The following is a 25,940-nucleotide window of genomic DNA, read 5'->3' on the forward strand; positions in this document are numbered from 1 at the left end:
TTTATGTAAGGGAAATAAATACATTTTTAAAGCATTTTTATGTAATTGATTGTAGTTACCAGTTTTAAGCATTTTTGCCTCTTTTTACCTGCAGTATGGATGGAGCAGACCTGTGTTTTGAAATTGTGAAGAGAGCAGATGCTGGATTTGTCTACAGTGAAGCTGTAGCCAGGTATTTATTATAATTTTAATGAATCCCTCAGGATAAATAGAAAAGAATGGAATATTGTGTTGTACAATCTGTTAGCTAAAACTTGAAAGTTGTACTATAAATAATCCTGTTTCCACACTCTAGATGTTTATTGCAATAATTAGCACAATCAAAGTAGAATTTTGGAGCATTTTGCCATTTACTAGTTACAGATTTGGATGAGATAACTGAGTAAAACTCTATTTCACATCTGATACATAATTGGCTGTGTTTGCCTTTATGGATCTCTCATGTGATGGCATTAAGTGACTTGCCTAACAGGGTGAGAATTTTACTGGTGGAGTTGGTTTGGTTTTTTCTTTCTAGATGGAGTCGATTTGGGTTTTTTCTTTCTAATGTATCACTGTATTTATAGTCACCTCATCTTTTCACTTATGAGATTAACTAAGATGACTCTATAAAATTTCAAAAGGGTAATGAAATCCACTGTCCTGATGGCCTGATAGTTGAGCTCAAAGCCCACAGCATTCTTTGTTTGCTTTTCTCAACACTGTGGATTTTTTAGCATGCTAGGAGCCAGGTTGGAGGAGACATCAATGTCTGTGTTTGAGGCTCCTGCTCAGGCTCAGCACAGCATTTGTGTTGTGCTGCTCAGGCTTTGTCCAGTGGGGTCTAGAATCCCTCCAAGGAGGGAGATTCCACAGCCTCCCTGAGCAGCTTGATCCAGTGCATTGTGATGTTCCTGTGGGCAAAAACATTGCCCTTAACCAGCTGGAGCCCCCAGAGAACAAGGATTGGCTCCCTGAGCCACAGTGATGCTCTGAAGCAGCCCAGGGTCCTGCTGCACGTGTTGGCCCTGCTGTGGTCTCTTTGGGCATCCTTTGGACACAGTGGAGAACAGGGATCCTCTCCAGTCTGCACCAAGCAAGCCAAGACCTTGGTGCAATCCTTTTCCAGATAAATTAGGCACTGATACTCACTTTTTTCTTTCCTTTTTCCTTTGTGTTTTGTTACAAAAAAAAAAAAAAAAAAAAAAAAAAAAAAAAAAAAAAAAAAAGGAGGGTCCCTGACTTCCTTGTCATATCAAGCAGAATTATTGAACATTTGGAACCTTTTAAAAAACCTGGAAAACACAGATTTTTCTTTTCTAATTTCCCTCATCTTCGATCAGAATAATTCTCAAGCTTTTGATTGTATTATTCACTACTATAAACCTAAACTCCGTTCTAAACTGCAGTCTCCATTCATCTCTGTGTATTTGAGATTAAATTGGTTGATTAGTTTTATACAGTTAGACTCTTAATACTTAGATGGTTAAATGTGTATAGTAATTTTTCCTGCAGGTTTGTCATGCATAATGTGTTTGTTTTTTCAGTCATTACATGAGACAGATACTGGAAGCTCTACGTTACTGTCATGATAATAATATAATTCACAGAGATGTGAAGGTAAGGGGGCTTAATTACTTTTTTTTTCCTTCACCACAATAATGCAAAGTGCTGAATTTCAATTTCAATAATTTAGAGAGGGGGAGGAGCTGTAGAAAAGGAATCTCCATTTCCTGAGTGAGTTTTTACTCTTACTGTGTCATGTAAGATTGAAGCCCACCCTAATTCCATCAATATAGAACATTTAGGAGGTCTGTATTCACAAATTGTACATGCATTTGATTACAACATGCTTTGAAAGTCAGTTTAATTTCTAGTTTTTGAATATGCATAGGGAATCTGCTTGCATTTTCTTCTTGTTAGGAAAATGTGTATATAAATTAATTGCATAAATTCAATTGGAATTGGTAGTTTATTGGCATCAATTTGACAGCATAATGACAGCCCTCATTCACACTGAGATTTCATAGAGATGCACAGGCTTCAATGCTACAATATTAGTAATATTATCTGCTTCTTGGAGACAGTCCAATAAACATTTATTATTATGAAAACTTCTTTAATATAAATAAGTTTGGGAGGATAAATGCAGTGTTTAAGACCAGTGTGTGTGCATACTGGTTTTAATCTGGTAAATTTTGTGCTGTTTCTATGGATATTTATGGAAGTAGTTTATCCTAAAGTACTTCATTGTAAGTAGCTGGGAGTTTTAACCCAAGTGGGCTTGACTCTCTTCAATTTGAATATGCATATTCGTTGTTAATGTCATTGCCTAAAGTAGTTATTCCCACTTCTCCGAGAGTTTGATTTCATCCAAAGTGAGTCAAGCACTGTAGGAAGTAAGAAAAATACTGGCAAGCTCTGATGGTGAAGTTTGAGAAGTGACTCTTGGATTTTAGTGAACAGAGAAGATGGAGGGAGGGTAAACTTTGCTTCAGACTCCTGCAGGTGACCTGTGAGGGGAGGGAGTAGAGACACTGAACTGGTGGTTTTCATGAGAAGTCATTTGGTCTTCTGTACCCAGACATTGCAGACCATTTACAACCTCTTACTCCTTTCCTTTTAAAATCAGGAAGATTATTAAGAGGCTTTCTTTTGAAGTTTTTTTGTTTTAATAGTCATTTCTTAAGACAGAGTCTAAAAATCAGAATTTTTGAATGCCAGCTCTTAATTGCTGGTAGAATGTCTCATCCTGTTGTGTGTTGAGGGTTCTAGGTACTTTTAATTGCTTGGTTTTAGTACCTCATGAATTTCAGAATTAACTTAATCTTTATGTTGCTGTGTGTTTGTGAAAGCTCCACTTGCTTTTCTTGAAAAAAAAAACCCAAGTGTTAGCTTCAAGGGCCTTTGAGGGAGGCCTTTTTGCTGAGGGTAAAATGGGGATTTATTTTAGTGCCTATCCTGTCTCTTAGAACCTCAGACTCACAGGATTGTTTTTTTAAAACACTATACTTAGAAATGAACCTGTTCAAATTACATGGGTTAGGAAAAAAATGTCTGAGGTATCGGTGTAAAGCTGTTTAAACCAGCAGTGTTTTGTTTTGGCAAAAGCAGTGCAGAGCTGTGGGGCTTGGGAGTTGAACACATTAAAGTGCAGTATCCAGGCTCTAGATGTCACTGTAGATGTTGTTTTGAAAGGAAATAGACTAAATGACCACTTTAGAAATTACCTGAATGGGTGAAAGTGAAAGTGCTTTGATAAAATCTGTAAGGCCGATATAGTCAGGCTACATTTTTCTCCCTTTTAGATGTTCTGTGAATGTTATTTTGAAACGTAAAATGCTTGGTCATTTTTTGCTGCACAGGAAGATCACCACCTTCTAGTCCACATAAGGTTCAGGTGTCTTTCAGCTGTTTTTGTGCTCCCTTAGCTCCTGGCTGATTAGGAAGTTAGACAGTTTATAGCATACAAAATTAAAGTTTGCTGTTGTCTGCTGCCAGAAACTTCACCTGACTTTTCCAAGTGACCCCAGCCTGGGACGAACTTGCTGTGCCCAACATTCACCTCTGATGTCAGAATGAAAATGTGAAAGCTTTCACAGGATGGCCTGCAGTTGTCCTAATTGCTCTGTGAGACCAGATATTTCTTGAGCCTGTGTATATCATTTGGGCCCCTTCAGCATTGCTTAAAGGCTTTATAATCAATGACAATTACAAATCTACTTCACCCTCAGTGAACGTGGTCCTGCAGTGCTTGGAAGCTGGATCTCATGGTAAGGAAAACAGAAGGTGCAGGAAGGTAGAAAACTCAAGACAGTTGTGCATCAGAAATGTGAATGGCAAGAATTTTTTCCCTTACCACAGCATTTGTTCCTGTTCTTTCATCCTACTGATAGAGGACTCAGCAATTCCTTTTCTTCTGTCATAACCTTGCTGTGTCAGGAATACCCAGAAGGTGACTGTTGAAAATAGCAGCATTGAAAGGAAGTCTTTTCCATTACCAAATGTTGTTACAGAGCAGCTTGTGTACAGAGAAATCTTTTATGTAAGAAAGCAGCAAAAAGGAAAGGGGGGGATATGGCTCTGAAGTGAGATTCTTGTGTTTTCCTGTAAAACTCCTGCTGCAATTTGAGTACCACTTGTTACTGGCTTATTTTTGTAATAACTTTAACAGAATGGTTTTTATCAGTAAAACATCAAGAGGTTTTGCAATCCTTTCTGAGCCTTTATTGTTATGCAGAATTTTCCATTGTTGCAAAATTGTTGCTATAAAAATACCTTTTAGTATAACTGAGGGATATAAGAGTGAGAATATATAAGGTGTAAGAGTAATTTAATCACATCAAGAGCTTTAATTGCTGAAGTTTCATCCTTACCTCATTCCAAGTGCTCCAGCTTTGTTCCATGATTTCCACATACCTGTATATTTTACTGATTAGCAAATTAGTGTGCAACGGGGGTCAGGGTAAGCCTGTCAGCAAAATGCAGACGTCCAAAATTTTAATTATGGCTTTATCTGGATAGGTATTAATGCTTGTTCCTACATGTGATCATCTAAATAGAAAAACCTGCTAATGCAAAAATGCACATATTCTACCTTCTCTGTCATTAAGATTCAGTTCAATATTTCTGTGACTGGGAGTCAAAACCAGGGAGTTTTTCCAGGGAATAGGACCAAGTATTATGCTCTGCGCTGTGTGTCACATACACATCTGAGTTGGTGCAGGTGACCTGAGACTTGACCTGTGGATAGATTTGCATGCTGATTTTTGCATTTCACAGAACTTAACCCATGATATGAATTCTGAGAGCACACTCAGTTACCACTTCTGTCTTTCATTGCCTGAACTGCTTCTAGCTTAGCATTTCAGATTTTGCTGGTAGAGTTCAACTCCTACACTTCTGCTTTTAGGCATTTCTAAAAAATGAGGAAAAGTAGTATATATGTGTTTGTGTGTGTTTATGTAACTGTATATTTGGCTATTTAAAACATTACCAGGACAGAATCTGTGCTTTATCTTTTTCCATGTTTGAATACCCAGAACAAGAAATCTGTTGCGTGTTACTTTCCTTCTAGTCTTTTCACTTTGAAACTTCTTTTATGCTTTCTGGGGACATACAGTAATAATTGGTGTTTTTTCTGTACTTTCTAGAGCTTACTAGATCCTTGAGATCCAGTAGCCACTTCTTGGTGAGGATTTTGTTACATATTAAGTTGTTAAAAAGTGATTAAGGCTGCAAAATCCCCTTTTTCAGAGGTGCAATTGAGTGTCCTACCTGGCCACATTTTTTTCTGAGATACACTTCCTCATTCAATGTACAAGAGACTCCAAAAACAAAACTTTCAGTATCATTTCTCAGTGTTTCTTCAGGCAATGCTCTTTTCCCCTGTTTATTTTCACTCCTGTGCCCCTGCTTCCTATCTCAAGGTCTCTGTGCTTGTTTTGTCCAGCCCTTTTCCTGTTGATCTGTTAGTATGTTCAGAAGCAGTTTGGCTGAGAAAAGTGTATTTATTCTGCTTGGCCTACCTGGAGTTGAACATTTAAAAACTTTATGGTCAATAAGTTTATATGTTTCAGTCATTTGCTCATACAGTCAGAAAATTCGTGTCTTCTGATTGATGACCTGCCTTCCCATGCAGCACATTTGAATGACTTAACCAAAAATTTGACAGGCTCTTGTGGTCCCTAAACTGCTTTGCAAACCAGGTGCTGTGCCTCTTTGCCTTATGATTTTGTGTTCACTCCAATAGAAATGAGTTGTTTTATTGTTTTTATTAAACAATTCACATGTCACCTGCTAACTTCTGGTTTTGGCACCAGCATGTCCAAGCAATGAAAGAAATTTTCCACATGAGCTCTGTTTTGCTGTAGTGTTTTCTAACTCTCCTCATCCTTCATGCCTTTAAGTTTTGGGGGATTTTCCTCCATGAACTCTTCTGTCAAATGCTAGACCAGTGCAGGACTCAATTTGTAGTTTCTCAAATTGCCTGTACTGCACAAAAGGTTTTCCACTATTTGAAACAAGAAAAACTTTGATGCAGTTAAGAACTTCAAAGGACATCATCTCGGGCAGATTACATAGGAAAATAATCAGGCATATATATAATTTTTTGTGCTATGTAGAAGTGTTGGAATGAGATCTTGCTTAGAGTCTGTCACAAAGTTGTATTTGATTAGTAGTTCCTAAAATTTCATTCATTTTCTTGCCTTTTTGATAAGCACTGGGGAACAAGTGGTTGTGACTAGAAAAGTTTAGGGGGAATGTCTTCAGCCTATGCTGCCCTCAAAAACTGTTTTAAGAGAAACAAGACCAGGCAGGCATTTTGCTGAGATAATTCAGGTACATTCCCTATAAATTGTACTTCAGGAAGGACAGAATTGGTGGGGTTTGGGTTTAGGTTTGTGCAGATCAGAAGAGCACTTTGGTAGTGAACAGCTCTGCTCACCCAGAATGCAGCTGATGATCTAAAACCAGTCCTGCCAGCAGCACTTTGTCATCTGGAAAGCTTTGACTGCTCAGTTCTGCCTTGCTGTGGTTACTTGGCTGTTGGATGTGTAGCACAGTTGTGATTCACCCATCCCAAGGAAAGTGTCTGTGCTCTGTTCAACCTTCTTGGAAAGGAAACCTGTGTCCAAAACTTCTGCTGATAACAAGAGAGAGTGGGGTCCTCAACTCCAGCCTAGTTTTTGCCTTCTTCCTTGACTTTTTAGGTAAAAGGAAGTGTCCATAGGTCAAATGTAAAACATCTTTTGTATTACATGGATTAATGGGTATTGCACTGTTCATTCTACAAACTTGGATTCATTTGGATGTACACATAGGATTTATTATGGCCAATGTTGATGCAGCAAGCAAGATGATTTGAAAAGGAAATGCAATATGTCACCATTTTATTTAAATATTTGCCATTTTATATCAAAGCTTGCCTAAAGGTTTAAATTAGTTAATTATTATTTATAGTCTTTTAAAATCTTTCCATATTCCTTCCCATTTCAGTGAAAATATCATCATTACGTTCTTGATCTTCTGGTGTGGATTTTGTAAACAGGGCATAAAAACTTTTCTTAAATGTTTTATCTAACAGAAGGGTTATAAGTGGATCTAAACTGCTTTTAGTAGCAGCAAGACAAGTAAGGACATTTTTAATTTCTACTAGATAATTTAATCTTGGACAGTCATTATCTGTAAGAAATCCATAGAAAATTGGCCTGAAAATATGATATGGAAGAAAACAGGCAGTTAATATCACCTGGATGACAAGAATGTTTCTTTTCACTGTTCTGTAAATGAGATGTCTTTCTCCAATGCAGGTGTTTTTTTGTATTCTGCTCAGATGTCTGGTAAGAGAATAGTACGACCACAAAACGGTCATAAAAGCCAGAAAGAAACACACAGTGGCAAGATAAGCTGCAATCATTGCAGCACGTTCACCAGCTTCTACCTTGATGTTGTAGCACGTGGGGAACTCTCCTGAAACCCTCTCCTGGACGTTGTAGGTGATGGCTGTGACTGTAATGCACAGCACAATCAGCCAGATAACAGCACACAAACATTTAGCGAACTTTGGCCGCCGGAACTCGTGCAGGAGGCGCCCGTGGAGGGTTCCTGGCAGAGCTGGGGAGTGTTGTGGGCCACAGTTCTTCTTCAGGGTGGCATACTGGCTGAGGGCAGTGGAGCACAGGATGGTGATGGTCACGTACATGCTGACTTGCATCACCAGCGTCCCCAGGTGATGGGCGATCCTGCACGCCACCGACTCGTAGGGCCAGCGGTGCCCCTCGGCAAAGTAGGCGGCCAGGAAGGGCATGGTGCTGCAAACCAGCAGATTTGCAGCCACCAGGTTGGCCAGGTAAATGTACTGAGTCCTTCTGGTGGGCACTTTACGTAAAAATATCCAGGCACTCAGAATGTTCCCAAAGATTCCAGCGGGAAACAGGCAGGAGTAGAGGATGGGGAGAGCTACGGTGGTAGCTGGCGATGGCTGAAGACATGATGAGTTGTTCATTTATGGCAGGATTCCTTGAGTGGTCAGAGCTGAAACACAATTTAAAAAGTAATATTTCTATAATGTGCATCTAACATCTCTTCTTTGCTCTTATCTGAGCTGTTTCTGTCTCCCTCACTTTTCATCCTGTTACCTTAAGTTTGCATGAGGTTACAGTTTGGCCATTCTCTTCCACTGAAGTTTTCATGAAGAAAAATTACACCCCAAAGCTTTTATGTGCATAGAATCTAATAAAATAAATTAGGAATCTGAAGGTTCAAGCTAGGGGCTGGCAATAACTTCTATGATCTTGGTTTATTTCTCAGTCTTCTGGAACGTCTGTAACCTAATTTGGAAACCACTTACAGACCATTTAAAATTAAATGAGCAAATTAAGTGCAAAGAATTACTTTAATTCCAGAAATGCAGAAGAGTATCTGTACCTCCATTTAACTATAAATTAATCTGTATACTGCAAGAATCTCACTATATATATTTATTCTGTGCTCATTTCTGTATGTGGTGTTACTTTATCACAGCTCTAATGTCAGATGTACATTTAGCAACTCAGTCTATATTTTTTCGTATATACAGTGATTATTGAAAACTGCAGTACATTAATTTCTTCCAAGTTCATTTTTCAGTCTTTTCTCAATTTCCAAACTGAAAATAAGAAATGAAAGTTCTGTGCAATGACTGTGTGTAAAAAATGACATTTCAGCTTACAACCCTGTAGTGGAGAGTTTTTGCTGTTGTATGCATAGATATACATACATATTTTAGTGGAGTGTATCCTAGTTAGTTTTTTTCCCCATATCAAATCATATAAAAAAAAAAACAGATTTTGAACTTAGAGACTAATAATAATTTTTTTAAAACAGCTGTAAACAAATGAACTCAGATGCTACAGAGGGTTTGGTGTAGCAATTGCAAAAAGCCCAGACAAGTGGAAAAACTATGCTTTTGGCAGTGTTTGAAAACTTGCAAATTAAACTAACTTTTATAGCTCTTGCATTTTAATGTACACCAAGTTCTATATATATTGTTGAACCAAAATGTATTAAATTATTTTATTATAATGAGTTGAATTCACAGAGTAATTGTTAATTTGCTTATTTAGAAGTAAATAAGTAAATTTTGAATGAATGAATGAATGAATTTTGAATGAATGAATGAATTTACTTATTTTAGAAATCTGATGAAAATTTTTGTAATTGACTGAATTTCATTAAGGTAAAACAAAGCAGTAATTTTAAGCTTACCTATACAAGTTGCAGGCACCTTCTCTTGCTGACAGGAAATATTTCTGTCTGGTATCTGTTTATTCTCCACTGCTGCAGTGAAAGTGATGGCACTGGAACCTGGAGAGTGCAGTTAAAAATTTCTCTCTGACATAACTAGGTTTTCAGAGTGTACACTTTCCTTTTACAGTGTCAGGAGGCAGGTAGGCATTTAAAGTTCAGAAAATATGATGTCTGTACTAAAAAGGCTTTGAAATTAAGTCAGGATCCGCTCCATTAGGGAAAAAAAAAGTTGGAGATAGCCTGGAAGAGCAGCTGTGACAGTCCTTTAGGTGCAGCACAGAAAAAACACCTCACAATCCTTTGTGTAGCGCTTTCCCCTTTTGGGGGTGGAGGAGTTCTCTTTAGGACTGCCCTTTTTTTTCCTTCACGCTGCTCTTTTATGCATGAAAACTTGTCCTTTCAGTCATATTTAACAGGTTTTCAGCTCCACAAGCTGTCTGTTCCCAAAGGCCATGTGCAGTGTGCTGTGTCCATGTCTGTCCTCTCATGAGTGACCGTATGGACACATCTCTTCTGTCTGGTCAGGTGGTGGATTGTGGGGAAACAATTTACACCTGATACATCCAAGGGTTCTGGCAGGGAAAATGGACTCAATGGACTGTCCAAGACATGCAGTGTTTCACACAAAGCATCCAGAGGTGTACACAGGACAGTTTCTTCCTCCACAGCATAGGACAAACTCTGGTCACCTCTACAGAAGTTGAGTCTTTTGGGCTTTCTGCTTTCTGATACATCTGTGGTGTAAGATAACCTCTAAATAAGTTCCTTTATGAGAACAGAAGTTTGGTAGGGTTCTTGTTTTGCCAGTTTGGCTTTATGTTTAAGCATAAATTCGCCTCATGATCTGTTATCATTGTTCAGTCTCATTATTGCTATTTTTTTTTCTAATATAATGGACATATAAGCTGGCTTCTTATTCTGAATTCATAGCTGAACTCATTTACAATTACATTTATTTGCTGTGGAGTATTAGTAATTAGGTTGTGAAGCTGTGATTAGTTTGCATGTGCTTTAATTCTTGTTCTTGTTAATTATACCTAATTTTCCACTTCTGAATGTATATTATATTAAAAATCATTCTAACAGAGAGAGTCTTCTATTTATTACATGTTTAATACTTTCTTAAATGGTATTAGAAGAACTTGTTGCTGTGGCATTCCACTGAGGTTTAGATAAAAGAATGCATATTTTGAAAAGTTGCTGAGAGTGGTGTGAACAATTCCAATTAGCAGGTTTTTTTTTTAGTTGCTAGTATTATTTGGTTGGTTATTGACTGTTGCCTGTAGTATTTATAATTTAATGATAATAATTCATGCTGTAAGAAGACATAACTGCTGCATTTTTTTCTGAATTATTGTATGATAATAGATTATTGTAGTGAACTAGAGTCTATCAGACTTTATTTTGGAATGGATTATTGAGAGCAATAGCAAAGTAATGAAGTATTGTAAGTTTTTTTAAAATGCCAGGAATACAGTTGCAGTTGGTTCTAAGGTGTAGCAAGCACCTTCCTTATTCTTTTAGTGGACTACTTCCTTTCACCTAACTTACAAATGGTGTGCTTTATCTAAATGTGTTTGAAGATACTCAAATGGAACACAGGCATTTTTATGCCATTCACTCTTAAGTTCTTCATAATTATTTTTATGTGTATTACTCACCTCAATGATTTAAATTTTCTCTATTCTTGAACCATGATTACTCTTAGTGTATACATTTTCTAGATTTTATATTGCCAATAGGCAGCAGATGTTGCATTTCATCATATGCAGACAGCTTGTTTTCTGGCCCTAAAAATACAAAAGCCAGGAAATTCCCAGTGGTGGAATTCCTCAACTTGAGCAAGGCTTTGACACTGTCTCTCACAGCCTTGTGTGCTGTCAGAGCATCAGACTAAATCTTCCATGTGTGAACCTCCCAGTTCTGGGAATAATAGGATTCTCACTTGTTTTTCAGTGGTATAAGTTGCACTCCTCTTTTATAATATCTGTTTGTCTCTTCTCAGAAACAGTTTGCTAGTAAAAACCATAATTGCATTTAATTTCAGTGCAAAAATGAAAGTTGTTGTGGTTTAACGCTGGTAGGTGGGTGAGCCCTCACAGCTGCCCACCCAGTCCCCCTCAGTGGGACGGGAAGAATCAAAAGGGTTAAAGTGAGAAACCCTAGCTTGTTATTTTTGCCTCTTCCCCCTCTTGTTCTTGTGGCTGCTGTGCTGCAGAACAGACCCCCCCCTTCTGGTCTTCCTCCTACTTCCTCCGAAACACTGATCAAATCTGCCAGTGTCTACCAAAGTGGATGGTTGTGGTTTATCCCAGAAAGCTCCTAAATCCCACACATTCATTTATTTCCTCTCCAGTGGGCTGGAAGGCAGAAAGAGTAGGGCAAAAGTGGAAATTCATGGTTTGTGAGAAAGAGTTTAGTAAGCTTAAAGAAAAAGAAAAAAAAAAGAAAAAAAAAAAAAAAAAAAAAAAAAACCCAAGTGATAGAAAGCAACCCCACCTGACCAGTGCCCAGTGAGTTCCTAAAAATAGCAACACAGCCAGGCTTCCTTCTTGGCTTCTATTGCTGGGCATGGCACCATGTGCTCTGGGATATCCCTGGGGCCAGCTGTCCCTGCTGTGTCCCCTCCATGTCCTTGTGCACCCCCAGCCTGTCTCTGCTGGGCTGTTCTTAGGGACAGTCAAGTCCTGCTTGTTGTGCAAGGGCTGCTTAGCAATGGCTGAAGCATCCCTGGCTGTCAACACTTCTGTTCACAAGCTCAAACCACAGCCAAAACCAGCACAACACTGGTACATGTTGGTACATCAGCTGAAATTCATGTGTTTATAGATCTGAGGAAAATGAGGTTCATGCAGTTATATAGGGATGTGTGTTGAGTTAGCCCTTAAATACAGAAAGCAAAATAAATAGAATTACCTTCACATTAAAATTCTTCTGGAGACTCAGGTAATCAGGAAGCACTGGGAAGAGGAGAAGTAAGACACACTGTTTGAGTGACTGATTCTGTGGTCATTTGACACGTCACAATGTGGCTTTCAGCAGGTTTCCCAAGATGTTTCAGGACTGTTTGCTATTCAGTAATATTTTCTTGTAAGGCCTGGTGTGTTACCCTTTAAATTTGGGAAAACTGTTTGCAGAAAAAAATATGTAAGTATTAATTTTTTTTCTTTAAAGAGTAAATATACCTACTTTTGTTTCTTGGTCAGTCGTGACTGCTTCCTACATGACAATGCTGTCTAGTTTCAGATCCCATTCTGAGCCAGTTGATACATCTGGCCTCTTACATCTTCAAGCACTGATTTATAGAGTTGTAGAAATCCAAAAGTATTTTCTGATTGTTTTTTGTAGTTGTCTCTTTGTTGTGACTGCTGCTCCCTTAGTGCTGCACTTTGCCAAGATCAAGTGGTCATTCCTGTTCCCCTCTTCTGTGCCATGTCTGCCCTTAGATTTTCTTATAGACCTGTTCCTTCTCAGATTTTCACTTCTGAGCTGGAGAGTTGATTAATGTAGTGGAGTTTGGATTATCAGTATCAAAACCCTGTACTACTACTTGATCTTCTGAAGAGATCTGAGTTTATTTTGGCAATACTGCTGTGTCCATGAATTACAAACCTTGTGAATGAAAATTCTGGTCTAACACTTCATTCAAAAGAATTCTAGAAATCACATTTTGTTCAAGCTGCTGTTGTTCATGTCTGTCCTCTCCTGAATTCCCTAGCCCACACCCTCACCCCAACCTGCTGTTCAGAATCATCAACCAACTGCTCACAGAATGAGCATAGAAAAGAAAGAAGGATGAGATAACATATAAATCTTGTGAAATTATGGTTTATAAACTCCACTAGATGTACCAGAATTGATGTCATTATGTAGAACGACAGTATTGCATAATAAAATTGCATTGGACAAATACAAAACAAGAGAAGCTTTAATAGAATAGGATGGCAAAACAATAGATAAATGATCCTGAAATGCAATTTCTGTGAGAATCAGTCAGAAATTATTGTACAAACACCTCTGTTGTATGCTGCAATATTTAAGAAAAAGTCAGTTACCATCATATTTTTATGAAATTACACATTTTTAGGAATCTTTCTTTTGAAGATAAGGAAACCCTCTAATTTTTTATTAAAAAAAAAAGGGGGGCAGAACAAAACAATTACTGGCTAGTCATTGTAATTTCTTTGACATGTATATATCCAGTTCCATCAAATCTGAATGATATGAATTTACATCAAAATTAAACCAAGTTTATATCTAGCTGAGGTGAAGCCTTATGTTTACTTTGTTCAATCAGAGTGTTATGAGTATCTTCTGTAAAATCAGAATATTGTATGAAATTAGTAAAAACCCACACATTTTGGCACAGATTTGGCATTAACAGTCACATGATGCATTTAAAAAGTTACTGGTAGTCATATTAAAACCAACTTGTTTACACCTACTTATTTGAGCAGTATTGTTTGTGTGTGTAAAGACAATAAATCCTTATTTCACAGAGCTTGATGTCTGGCCTCTATATCTTTCCCCTTTCTGGTCTGTTATGCCAGACATTTAATTTATTCATGGTTGTGCTGCTTTAGTCATCTTGGTGCCAGACATTCCCCACCTTCAGCTCTCTGGTTTTTGAGAAATGTTACAGTTTGAAATTTGTTTGTGCCTAAATACATAAAGCTGTTTAGTATCTGAGAACGTAGCTGTAGCTATGAAAGGTTGTCATTACATTGCTGTTTACATGGCATCAGCAATTGTCAAAATTATTTTAATCACATGGAAAGAAAAGTCTCCTGCCAGGGAAGAAGCATGCAGCTGGAATGTATGGCTTTGGAAATCTAGGAGTAGACCAGTGCCTGAGCCTGGCTGATATTTTTACTCTACTCTGTGAGTTGATGTTCCTTGCTGAACTACTTTGTGCAGTCATCAAATTTGTCACATTGAAGGAAATCTTAGGAAATACCCACATCATCTCTCCTTCATTTATTTAGAATTTTCCGAAGGCGTTGCTTGCTTTTCCTCAGGTGTTTGACCTTGACACTCATTAAAATGTTGGAAATGCAAGTGTCTTAGTAGGATTGAATATTTTAATTTTGCTGCTTAATAAAACTAAGAGTGTCTTCTGTACTTAAAACTGAATTGATGTTGTATTCTTCACCTCATTTTTAAGATACATGTTACTAAATTCTCAAATATTTTCTTTTAAAATGCATTTATAAATGTAGTAAAAATACTGATCTCTTGGAAGCCTATTAAAACAGAAAAAATATAAAATACATAAAATCTGTAATGGTATCTAAATCTTTCAAATAGGACAGAATTTACTTTTTGCAAAATTCATTATTATTTACACACACAAGTTACTAATATTAATGTATATATACAAGTTTACTTTTACAGGTTCAAACCCCTTTGTGGAAATGTCCCTAAAGAGTTAGTGTTCTACTTTAGTCCAACACAAAAAAGTCTGAGAACTTCCTAATTTGTTTTCTTGGATAAACAAGAGCGAAAAAATTCTTCTGAAAAGTAACTTCTCATTTTCACAAGCCAGAAGTACGACTTCTCATTTTTCTTAACAGGAGGAAAGAGGCAGAATTAGTAACTCCAGAGTAGAGGATTTTGTGATCTGAAATCGGTGACCTGGAGTGACAGAGATCCATTTAAACATTCAAATCACAGACTTCTTCCTTGAGTAGCTGGAGTGAGGAGTGGTGCTAGACAATCGCTCTTGAGCGTATTGGCCAAGTTTTATGTCTGAAGTGCTCTCCAGGTTTAGGCTTTTCTCTCCATGAAGTTTTCTGCAAATCAGTTGGAATACAGTCTTGCGGACACTTCTGGACATTAGGAAATACATAACTGGGTCTAGGCAGCTGTTAAATGATGAAAATATGAGCATCACCTCATTGCACGTGTGAATGATCTGCCTCCAGTAACAGGATGGGGGTTGTAACTGTGATGTGATGTAGACAAGCCTGAACATGTGATAAGGCACAAAACAGATGGTGAAAATTATGAGAACAATGAAGGAATTTCTTGCTGTCTTGGTGTATTTTCCCGCATTGGGAAAATTTGCCCTTCTCCTCGAAATTTTCAGAAGGTTCTTGGCAATTTTAACATACGAAAGTATCAAAAGGATAAAAACAATCCAAAAAATGAACACAGTGATATAATTTAAAATTGCTTCTATCTTCTCTGCATTCTGTTTGCTTCGGTAATGAAAGCACTTGGTAGAGTTGCTGTCCTCAGTCTTAAAGGAAGATGGAACAACCACCACTATAAATCCTGCCAGTGCAATGGCCCACACCGTGCAGCAGATCTGCACGCTCCGGGTGGTGGTGAGCATCCTTGGACGCCTCACAGACTTGGTTATTTTTATATAACGATCCAGACTAATTAGTCCCAGCAGTACTATGCTAATGTACATGTTCATGTAGAACAGAGTTCCCACAACCTTGCAAAAAGCCCTCCCGAACATCCAGCTGTTGGTGGCATGATAGAGGATCCGGAAGGGAAGGCAGAAGATGAGCAGGAGGTCTGCAACAGCCACGTTTAGCAAGTAAACTTGGATAGAATTCCTCTTCTGACGAATGCCCAGGAAAGCAAAAAGGGCTACAATATTTCCAACCAATCCAACAACAAAAATAATGGAGTAAAAAGCTATCAAAGCAAGTGACAGTGAGTTGCTGTCATCCAAGGAACAGCTGGCATGATTGTGACTTTCGGAGACATTTATGGTCAGGTTGGTTTGGTTACTCCAGAATTCTTCCTTGTGTGGACCAATGGTTGGTAAAGCAGCTGAAGTTGCATCCATCATTTGTAAAGGGGTTTTAGCTGTTCTGCAAAAAGACAAAGAGATATTTTAAGAATTAAATCTCCATTCAAGTATGTTTGCTTTATAGCCTACAGTCTAATGTGATATAAAAATAAAAGGCAGTAGCTAAAAGGAATAAATGCACCAAGTATTGGTGTAGCTGAATAGAAGGCGTTTCTTCATAAAATAATATGTCTAGGTAATCTGCAGGCAAGAAAGAACAGATATGTAGAGTGCTCACAGATAAATATTTCTGTAATTACAGTGTTATTACTGTTTTGTGTTGTTTTAAAAGTCAACTATTACAAAAATTTTCCTACAACTATTTTCCTGCAAACTTCCGAATTTTCTTTATAAGAGTAAATAAGTTTTTTAAATTCACTTCTTGGGACCAGGATTTCTAGCGCAGAAAAAAATTTCATCTAAGGTGCAGGGACAGGTAAACATAGCTAAGTATTCTCAGTGTTGACGCAAAGTATATTAAAGGAAGTCTAAACTCATCTGTGTTAATTTTAAATAATTCACATCTCTCACATGCGACTCACTGGTTCTCAATTAAAAAAGCATTCATCAATTAATAACATTTATTTGGCTATGTGCTGTGTTATAAGTAACCCTGTGAGACAGTTTGTTGCAGTGGCTTGTCTTTAATAATCTGTACCTTCACGTAAATGTAAGTGGTTTTTTCCTTTTCTCTACTATTCACAAATCAGTATTACACAAATAAACTACTATTAGCTGGAAATCACAAGAATGCAGTAACACGTTGTTTACAAACCTTTCTTGTTTTCATGTTTCTCTTTGCTTTCATTGGATAGTTTTTATTTCACTAAGCTTATTGCTGACCAGGAAGGTACAATGTGAAAGAAAAAACTCAGCCTTGACCAACAAAGGAAAACCAGAAGTGTGTGGTTTGCAGAGCAATCATGTGAAGGCGTTTAGAGAGATGTTTACTGATAAATAATGATAAAACTTTAGCCTTCGACTTGTTTGTCATAGCAACAAGAAATGCCATACAAAAGTTTATTTAGAATATTTTAGTTTTACAGAGGAAAGAGGTTTTTTCCTATAATCTCACAAAATTTTCAGAAGTGGTTTTAGCACTCTGCACTTAGTTTTCTGGCAGCTGTTACAGAAAAAAAAAACCAAAAAACCATATACATACTGCTGTATATGTAATTTTAAAATAAATTTTATGCTAGCTCTGTGTCTAGGGCATGCAATTTGCATGATAGGTCTTGAAAAATGCAAATTTACATTTAATTCTGTGGTGCAGCCACAGCAGTGAAAATGGCAACACTTTAGGCAAAATTCTAAGAAGACCTAATATACTTACAGAATCTGAATTCATGAGAGGAGAGTCTAAAATATTTTAACATCCTGTGTTGTCTGACTCTACAATTACATTAAACTGGTAGGGTACATTAGCAGTTTCCAAACCAGCTGTTCTCATACTTGCCACTTGATATTGTCCAGGGCAAGTAATTTCAAGAGATTGATTTCAAACTGCAATGTTTTCAAATATATCTTGAAACCCATCTACTGCAATGACTTCATGTTTAAATTGCTTTTCTGTGAAAATGTTTGATATGGGGACTTGTATAAGGAAGTTTAGATCAATTAGGGAGAAACTTGGGTTACGCTGCGAATGGATTGGGAACAAACTTTTCACTCTCGTAAGTTGTGTCACCTCTAAGCAAGCAGACGTGCTTAAACCTAGATATTAAGAGAATTGCAATGAAGAGAACTGTAGCTTAAGTATAAAAGAATTCACTTACCATTTATGTGCTGAGAGGTTCTGCTGGTTCTCAAAAGCACTGGTGAAGACGGGGAGGAGAAACGTGCAGGTCCTTTTATTAGAAAGCTGCAGCAGCAGCTTCTCTCTGAAAGTGGCGAGCTCCAGCTGACTCGCACAATTGGCAACAGGGGGAAGTTTTAACTGGTGTTGCAACTGGTTTGCTTTGTTTTTTTAAAGACATTTTTATCTGGCTCTACCCAGTTTATTTGTGTTCTGCTGAGAGAGGTTCTGTAATCAATTTTTCTCAGTTTTGCTCTGATTTGGAGATTGGAAGTTTTTTTCTCAGAGGTTTTGTTTCTGGTGAGCCGTGCCAGTGGTTTTTTGGGTGATGATGATGTTGGTACTATCTGTCATCTCTTTAATACTTCGTGGAAGTAGTGTCACTTTTTTCGAGTAGAGGGTAAAGATAAGTCAGCACCACAGGGTAATAGTACATTTTGTAAATGTTTATATAGTTCTCCCATCTAACTTTCTCCTTGCATGGGATTAGAATTTTAGAATTCTTTCTCACTCCAAATGACAATGACAAGAGGATGTGAAAGTGCCCAAAGTGTGCATCTGAACCATTTCACTAAGGCAGAAGTGAAATACAGTATGCAGCAATAATACCACCTGCTAATACTCTTCCAAGTGGTGCATAGGAATTGAAAATTACATTTATAAATTGGAAATTTAGGAGTGGATTCTAGAAGACCTAATATGACTAGGCCTAAATTAAATTAAATTCTCAAGAACATTGTTTTGAAGGTCTTTGTTCTCATATAATTTAAACTTTTACAAAAACACGTGGGTAGTTAGAGATGATGACTTCAGAGGTAGTCAGAAGGAACTTCTGGTAGGTCCTGTGCACTTTTTTGAGTTCTTAGTTTTGCAATTTAAGCAGTAATGTATTCTCAGGAAGTAGTATACAAATTTGAGGTTCTTCATTTTAAGTAATATGGTATTGAAAAGAGAGGCTTTGAGAAAATGCAGGAAGTTCTACATTAAATGCAATTGTTTGGGTATGTGTATTTAATACCAAATTGTGTTCTAATAGATTTTGTCTGTACATTCCTTCCTCCTGCAGCAGTCGGTACCCATCTGAATTGTTGTATAATCTTATTTCATTTATATATTTATTATATAATTATAATTCATTCAGTTATTTCATTTTTATATATTACACCTCACTGTTATTTGTGGAAAATCAAAGATATAGATGGCTATGGCTGGAATCCACTTTAGACACCTGAAGAATATCCCTCACTGGAATGTTCCAGGGGTGTTCCTTTTCTTTCCTGCACTTAAGAAGTGCTGAGTGAATCCTGTGATTAAGGCTCAAAACAAAGTTTTATGTTCTCTATGGAAAAGATAAGACCCCACAAAACATATCATAGGCAGGATATTTCAGCTGGGGAATTGAAACAGTGTAAGGGTTAATAGGATGGAAGACAAAATGAAAAGTAATACCAGGCAAGAAATTATACACATGAGTTTTTTATATCCATTTTATCATGATTTCACTTTGTGTTCCTTGCTAGTTCTGATAAGTTCTGAAAGGATTTTGCTATGCCTGGGGCAATAGAAGAGAAGCCAATGTAGAAAGAGGAGTCCATGCAGAAAAGAAGATTATTGAAATTGAGACATTATTTTTAAAAAACAAAATCTAACCTTTGCTCTCAGCTTTATGAAAATAAGTGCTAAATTACAGATTGTTTTTCTCAAACAGTGTAATAATTTGTCTGGATTTTTGTCTTTTCAGCCACACTGTGTACTGCTTGCCTCAAAAGAGAACTCAGCCCCAGTAAAGCTTGGTGGCTTTGGGGTAGCAATTCAGTTAGGAGAGTCTGGGCTAGTTGCTGGAGGTAAGAAATTTTCCTTCTAAGTTATTTAGTATTGTGCATGTTGTACTGCAGAGTTCTGTTCTTCTGACACAGCCTGGCCTGCAAAACAAGAGCTCAAAAATAATATTTCACTACAGACTAAGTTAACATGGTAAATGCACACAGCCAAGCTAAATTGGTAGTGGAATGTAATGTGCATTCAAACATTAAATCCCTGTAAATGTTACTCAACAGGAGCTCATGCTGGTTTGATAAAAATAAAACTAATAATACCCAAAGAATTTTCCACTTTAATACAAGCTTTGGCTTAATTCTGCCATGCTTGGTAAAGCAAAGAAAATAAAAATGCAGTCATTGAAGCACTTGAGTAAGGACTTACTGCAGCATCCTCAGTGCTGCCCTGTTGGATAGGCAGTTCCTGTCAGAATGCTGTGGTGGTTAATAGCAAAATCTTACTGGTTTTCACATGTGATTCTTTTCTGTGTTTTAAAATTTCATTGTAATTATTGCATAAGACATCAATATCTTGATACGTATGTATATTTTTTGACCGTGTTTTGTTTTCTGTGGATTTTATTTCCTCTAGCTGCCTTCCATATTGTTCCAGACAATAGGGTTATGCTTTAATCAGCCTGCACAGATGAAGACCCAATCAATTTTCTGATGCTTTCATTGCCAGAGTAGGAGACCACAACAAAACATTTTGTTAGTTTTAATATTTTTTTCTTCTGAATTAATAACTTTCTTCAGTACCATGCATCTTCAAAATCTCAGATTTCCTAATTTAATCACTTAACATTCTGTGTCAATTTGAGTTTTGTACATTTTTTTAAATAAAAAGCAAATCAAATATAAACATATCAACAGCTTCCATTTCCTTCCAGATATTGCTGATACCCTAGAAATATCCAAGTATCTTATTAACTAGAGACATATTTTCCAAGAAAATACCCATTCGGTTAAGCTGTAATAAAAAAGTCATTGCTTTCTTTACTTTTCTTGTATTACTCAAATTATCTGTACCTCAGTCACTGCTTTTTTTTAGTGGCAGTTTCTACACTTTTGTTTCTAATTATCTCATTTTTCTTCTTTGTGTTCTGCTGAGCAACTTTACCCACTCCTTCTGTTTCGGCCACTCTTCTGGAGGTAGTCAGTTGCAGTGTGATTTCAGATTACCAATTGTCTAGCAAGAAACATTCAAGTTCAACTTTGAAAAAAAAAATTACTGCATTTTTCCTGAAGTTTGCCATGGCCTTCCTTTTGTGTTGCTGTTCCCAGTGCTGTGATCCCACTCACTGCTCCTGTGCTCAACCTGCAGCAGTGATCAGTGCTGGGGGTTCTGTTTGCAACCCTCACAGAAGATCCCAAACCTCATCACTGTGATATTTATCAGTATTTTTTGCCTCTTCCACCTCAACTTCTGCCATGTTGGTCTGCCTTCATACAATTATTTTTTTCCTTTTTTCTCAACTGGCATCTCCAATTTGCAGCCTTTTCATTGGCAATTGTTGCTTTCAGCTTCAAATTCCACTCATTTTCAGGGATACCCAGAATAATTCCATTCCATTTATTTACTGTGGAAAGTCTCCTTAACTGACTCCTCTCTTTCTCCCATCTTCCATTCCAGTCTTTTAAGCACAAACTACCTCTGTTATCTGACAATTCTTTTCCCTGCCAGAGCCCTACCTGAAGACAAATTACTAGACAGTTCCCTACACAGAGCTGGCAAGGTCTTATTTATTCAGTTTTACAATATAACACATGTTTTATATGAAATATTGACAGCTGTCAATACTGGATGTTTGAACTGGACTATAAATTCCTTATAAATCAGTGTTTATCTACACATTTGTTTAAGGGTGTTATTCATATGGAAAAGTTTTGTCATAATACTAAGAATAATTTACAAGCACTTCTTATTTCTCAATTGTCTCATTAAAAAAAGTAGAAATTCTCCAAATAGAGAAGTCTGAACAGCATCATAACCAACCTGTTCACTTTCACATTGCTTTTCTAATTTTTAGTGGAAAACATTGATTCCTCTTGACATAGTCAATTATTTCCCTTTTAGCATAGCATTATTTCCCTTTTAGCTTGGCAATTCCTGCATTTGGTGGTTAGTACATAACAAAAGAAATTCTCTATTAAATAAAATCTATCATGGCATTAAGATAATTTTGCTAACCTGAAATCCCCTGTGCTTTGTTTGTGCTGTTTTTCCTACTTCTGTACACCTTGACACACCTGTGCCTGGCAATCCCAGATTGTGTGTAGCCTCAGGAGAACAAACTAAAGGGAATTTTCTCCCTCAGTGTGTTTGAAGCCAGCCTTCAAGCTTACAGCTTTTGCTTTGTTTGGGACTGTAACATTTTTTGACTTGACAAAGACATCTTTATCAGAGTGTGCATAAATTGCTGGGGAAGGAATTTTTGTTTTGGAGTTAAATTAAACCCCAGTTATTAAAATCTTTTTATATAAGTCCAAAGACAGACTTGGAAGTTTAGAAGGATTGTAACTATAGGATTCTTTCTTTCAAGCAGGTAGATGGCTGTTTTACAGAAGTGTAAGAGAGCTCATGAGAACAAGCTGTGACATCATACTAGATGTCATTGATGAAAATGTGTATGGAGGAGATTTTAGGAGTGACTCTATTTTATCAGCTAACAACTCAGTTGGCATTATTTTTAAGAAAGTTCCATTATTAGTTATTATTTACTTTATGTAAGTAAAATAAAGTACAAAAACCAAAAAGTATGTAGCCATAACTCATTTCTTCATAAGGCCAGAGGGGGAAATGTAAGGAAATATTCTTTGTTCCACTCCAAAGCTGCAATATTCTTTGTTCCACCCCTAAGCTGCAATAAATGGCTAAGATTCATGTGTTGTCATCTGAGTTTGAGGTAATAGGTTTCATGAGCTACCAGTCTCTGAAGGTCTCTTCTTGCTTCAGTTCTTATGATCAGTAGTGGAAAATTGTGACTTGAAGCCTTGAAGTACTTTATAAAGGACCTCTGGCAGTATACACAGGAGTGAGAGAACAACATAATTTATAAGTGAATTCCTTTAAGGAGCAGCACAGTTCCATAAGACAATAAACAGTCTGTGTTGCATTGTTATGATGCAGCTGGAGTAGTGGAACCTCTGGGAAGTCAGTGATTTAACAGACTAATCTCACATTATGATCTCTGTCTCCTTCCTTGACGAGTTTTCTTGCAGAGCATAGTATGAATTGTCACAGTATTTTCTTAAATGTGACATCAGATGTATCTGATATCAAATATCTTAGATGCTAAATCTTGGGATTTTTAGCTAGTATATGGTATAAAAGTCTGAAGGAACAGAAATCATCAAGTTCACAACTGATATTTCCTTCACTTAATCTACTTAATTACACCTATTAGTGTGACCACAGCATCTCAGAAAACTTACTTCCTCTCAAACCACGACGCCTGGTTTCAGCTAGTGCCAAGATAACTGTACAGACCTAAGTAGGATGATGTTCTTTATCTGGGGATAGTTAACTGTCAATAGTTAACTTTCACATTTTACCTTCAGCAGCAAAATGTCACAGATACCATAATGCTAATCCAGTCCAGTATTAATTTTTATGTATTATTAGTTAGATGCCCTAGGCTGCCTCAAAATCCTGTAGTATCCTAATGTAAATTATTCTCTTAATTAATTAACACATTAATTAATTAACACATCTTATGTGTTCTTAGTGTCAGTACAGCCCATAAATACCAAGTGCTCTTGGTTCCTTGTGAGCTGTGTTTTAGACTTACTACAAAAACAGCAAAAGAAGGCATTGCCATAAATTTCCCTCTAATTAAAACTATGATATGGGGGGGAAGGGGGCAGAATTTTTTAGAGTTCCTTATTTTTTGGTTTTTTTCTCATCAATGTAAAAATGCTCATAGAATGGTTTGGGTTGAAAAGGGACCTTTGAAGCTCATCCAGTCCAACCCCCTGGTAGGAGCAGAGCACCTTCCAACAGATGAGGCTGCTCAGAGCAACCTGATCCTGAATGTCTCCAGGGGTGAAACATCTGCCAGCCCTCTGGGCAGCATCTTCAGTGCTTCATCAAACTGGAGCTTGGTGGTTTTATAAGCCCCAGGTTAGAAAACTCTTTTTGTTTGTTTTTAATGTTGGAGGGGTTTTATACTGCGCAGACGCTTTTTCCTTTTCATCATCAGAGTCTGGCATTTCAAAGCTTTCATTTGTTTTCCAAAGAGAAGTAAAATTTTGTAGGCTGAGATCCTACACTACTATTCTTCTTTCTCTTACAGGGTAGTGTTTTCACTCCTTTTTTTTCCTGAAAAATAAAAGAATGTGACTCACTTCCCAGCTTTGCCTTTAAGAGACTTTGTTTTATTTAAAAGATAAGCTGGGGTTTACTTTCTCACAGAAATGTCACTTCACATCTGGGCTGATTTGAGAGTGCTTACAGGAGGTTAATGTGTTGAGAAATCATTAGGATTTACTTCCTCCATCATAGTTTTATGACAGAAAAGGCTATTGAATGAATTATAATTAATCTCATTAACCTGTGAGCTTTGCTTTGTTTGTTTTCTGGTCACTCATATCTAGTGATCCAGTTGTCTGCTGATGCATCTTTTAAACACATTTTCTTCAGACAGTTTCTGTGCTGAAGTTAAATTACCCCTTTTCCCCTTTTTCTGCCCCCTTTTTTTCCTTTTTTTTTTTTTTTTTATCTACTCATCTCCTCTGTAGACCTGCTTTAAACATCTCTATTGTCTGGAGTAATGTGGAAAGGAATTAATAGTAGTAAAGTACTGCCCTCTCTGATCTGTTGTGTGTGATTCTTTGATTCCTTCCACATTATTCTGGACATCCCACTCTTTTAGAAACACCTTAATTTGTGAGCATATTTCTTATTACACTATTGTGAGAGGTCAGATGGTGATGTTTATTAGTACCTCACTTTTTTTTTCCTAAAAATTATTTGTTCCAGTTGTTTCCTTATACATCGTTCAGATACTACTGCTGTTGAAAGACTCTCCTTCTGATATCTTGGTCATCAATCCCCTGCCTTAGGGATGACAAAATCTGATTGGGTCTCTGTATATACTCTTCTTCTTGTGGAAAGCATAGCCCTATTGTCTGGAATAATATGGAAAGAGTCATAGAAACTAAATTACCAAAGGTAAGTCAAAATTTATCTTTAGTGCTTGTAAATGATGTCAGTTTGACAGCACCTGAAGACTGAAGCTTTCTGTTAATCCACAGGAAAAAACCAGCAAAATTAGCAACTTTATAAATTTACAGACAGCCAACATGCCTTAAAAACTGGCTGGTAAGAAAGTTTACTTCTAGAAATAAGGTATCCTTTCCAGTGTAACCTGGATGTCCCTGTCCAGGCACTGAGTGCTTCCTGACTCAGCCAACACTTTGGTGTAGGCATTTGCAGTGAAATGGATGGAGGCAGGTATCACATGGACTACATGCCACTGTTGAGTCTTTGTACAGTGATGATTTTCAGTTAATGCCACTCTAGAACAAAGAATCTAAATGGACACAGGCAGAAAATTGATTCCAGTCTTCTATATGATTTCTTCTCATGTATGGATACAGCTAAAAATCCTCTGTGTGTGCATGCATGTAATCTATATTCAGTTAAAATGGTGTTTTTTCATGCACAGTCATTTGAATATATCCATGAGTGTGCTTATGTTGTGAAGAATAAAAAGCCTGTGAAGGCAGAAGTCACCTGTTTCAGAGAAAAGTGCCTTTACTTACTGCTCTTTTTCAAACTGCCTCCAAAAAGTGCAGACTTTCTCCCAAAATACCAAAAAAATTTGAAAATCTCTAAAATATTTTAAAAGTGAGCTGTTGAGAAGAATTTTAAAATTTTACACTGGACATGTTTAGAAGGCAGATTTTCTGCTGAATAATTTTCAGCAGAAGTGATATTTGAGCTAAAGGGCAGTGAATATCCATGGTTTTAGACAACTTTGCTGTCTATTAACTGTATTTATGCTGTTACTGATATTCCTTACAGTTCTTGTAGTTTCAACATAGGAAAATTCCCCATCTGTGTAAGTTCATGTGTGCACTTTGTTCATTTTCCTGAGCTAAGTTCAGTTCAAAGGTGCAGCTCAATAGTTCTTGCTCAGGTCAGTTTTTAGAATAACTTCAAAATCATCATTTGCTCCTTTGATGAACCCAGGGGAATGGTCACAAGGACAACAGCTGGCCCAGAAACTTCTGTAGCCTTTTTAAG

At 37.1% G+C, this 25,940-nt stretch overlaps 3 protein-coding genes across 12 annotated transcripts in view; 1 reads left to right on the forward strand and 2 right to left on the reverse strand.

The window, feature by feature from the left end:
• Positions 1-25,940, forward strand: part of CASK (calcium/calmodulin dependent serine protein kinase) — a 187,651-nt gene that overhangs the window by 86,547 nt on the left and 75,164 nt on the right. For all 10 annotated transcript variants that reach the window (XM_063181790.1, XM_063181802.1, XM_063181784.1 and 7 more), the window contains exons 4-6: positions 95-172; positions 1,527-1,599; positions 19,615-19,717. In XM_063181790.1, coding sequence (XP_063037860.1) covers positions 95-172; positions 1,527-1,599; positions 19,615-19,717 — 254 coding nt within the window. The remainder of the gene's footprint in view (positions 1-94; positions 173-1,526; positions 1,600-19,614; positions 19,718-25,940) is intronic.
• GPR82 (G protein-coupled receptor 82) lies at positions 6,947-9,428 on the reverse strand. The gene is made up of 2 exons (XM_063150379.1): positions 9,229-9,428; positions 6,947-8,016 (listed from the first exon to the last, which is right to left on the reverse strand). The coding sequence occupies exon 2, from the start codon at positions 7,985-7,987 to the stop codon at positions 6,947-6,949; it is 1,041 nt and encodes a 346-aa protein (XP_063006449.1). The 5' UTR covers positions 7,988-8,016; positions 9,229-9,428.
• GPR34 (G protein-coupled receptor 34) lies at positions 13,423-18,016 on the reverse strand. Its single transcript, XM_063181774.1, has 2 exons — positions 17,854-18,016; positions 13,423-16,100 (listed from the first exon to the last, which is right to left on the reverse strand). Exon 2 carries the CDS (start codon positions 16,076-16,078, stop codon positions 14,933-14,935), a length of 1,146 nt encoding a protein of 381 aa, XP_063037844.1. The 5' UTR covers positions 16,079-16,100; positions 17,854-18,016; the 3' UTR covers positions 13,423-14,932.

Source organism: Melospiza melodia, chromosome 2 (genome assembly GCF_035770615.1).
Source record: "Melospiza melodia melodia isolate bMelMel2 chromosome 2, bMelMel2.pri, whole genome shotgun sequence".
NCBI lineage: Eukaryota > Metazoa > Chordata > Aves > Passeriformes > Passerellidae > Melospiza > Melospiza melodia.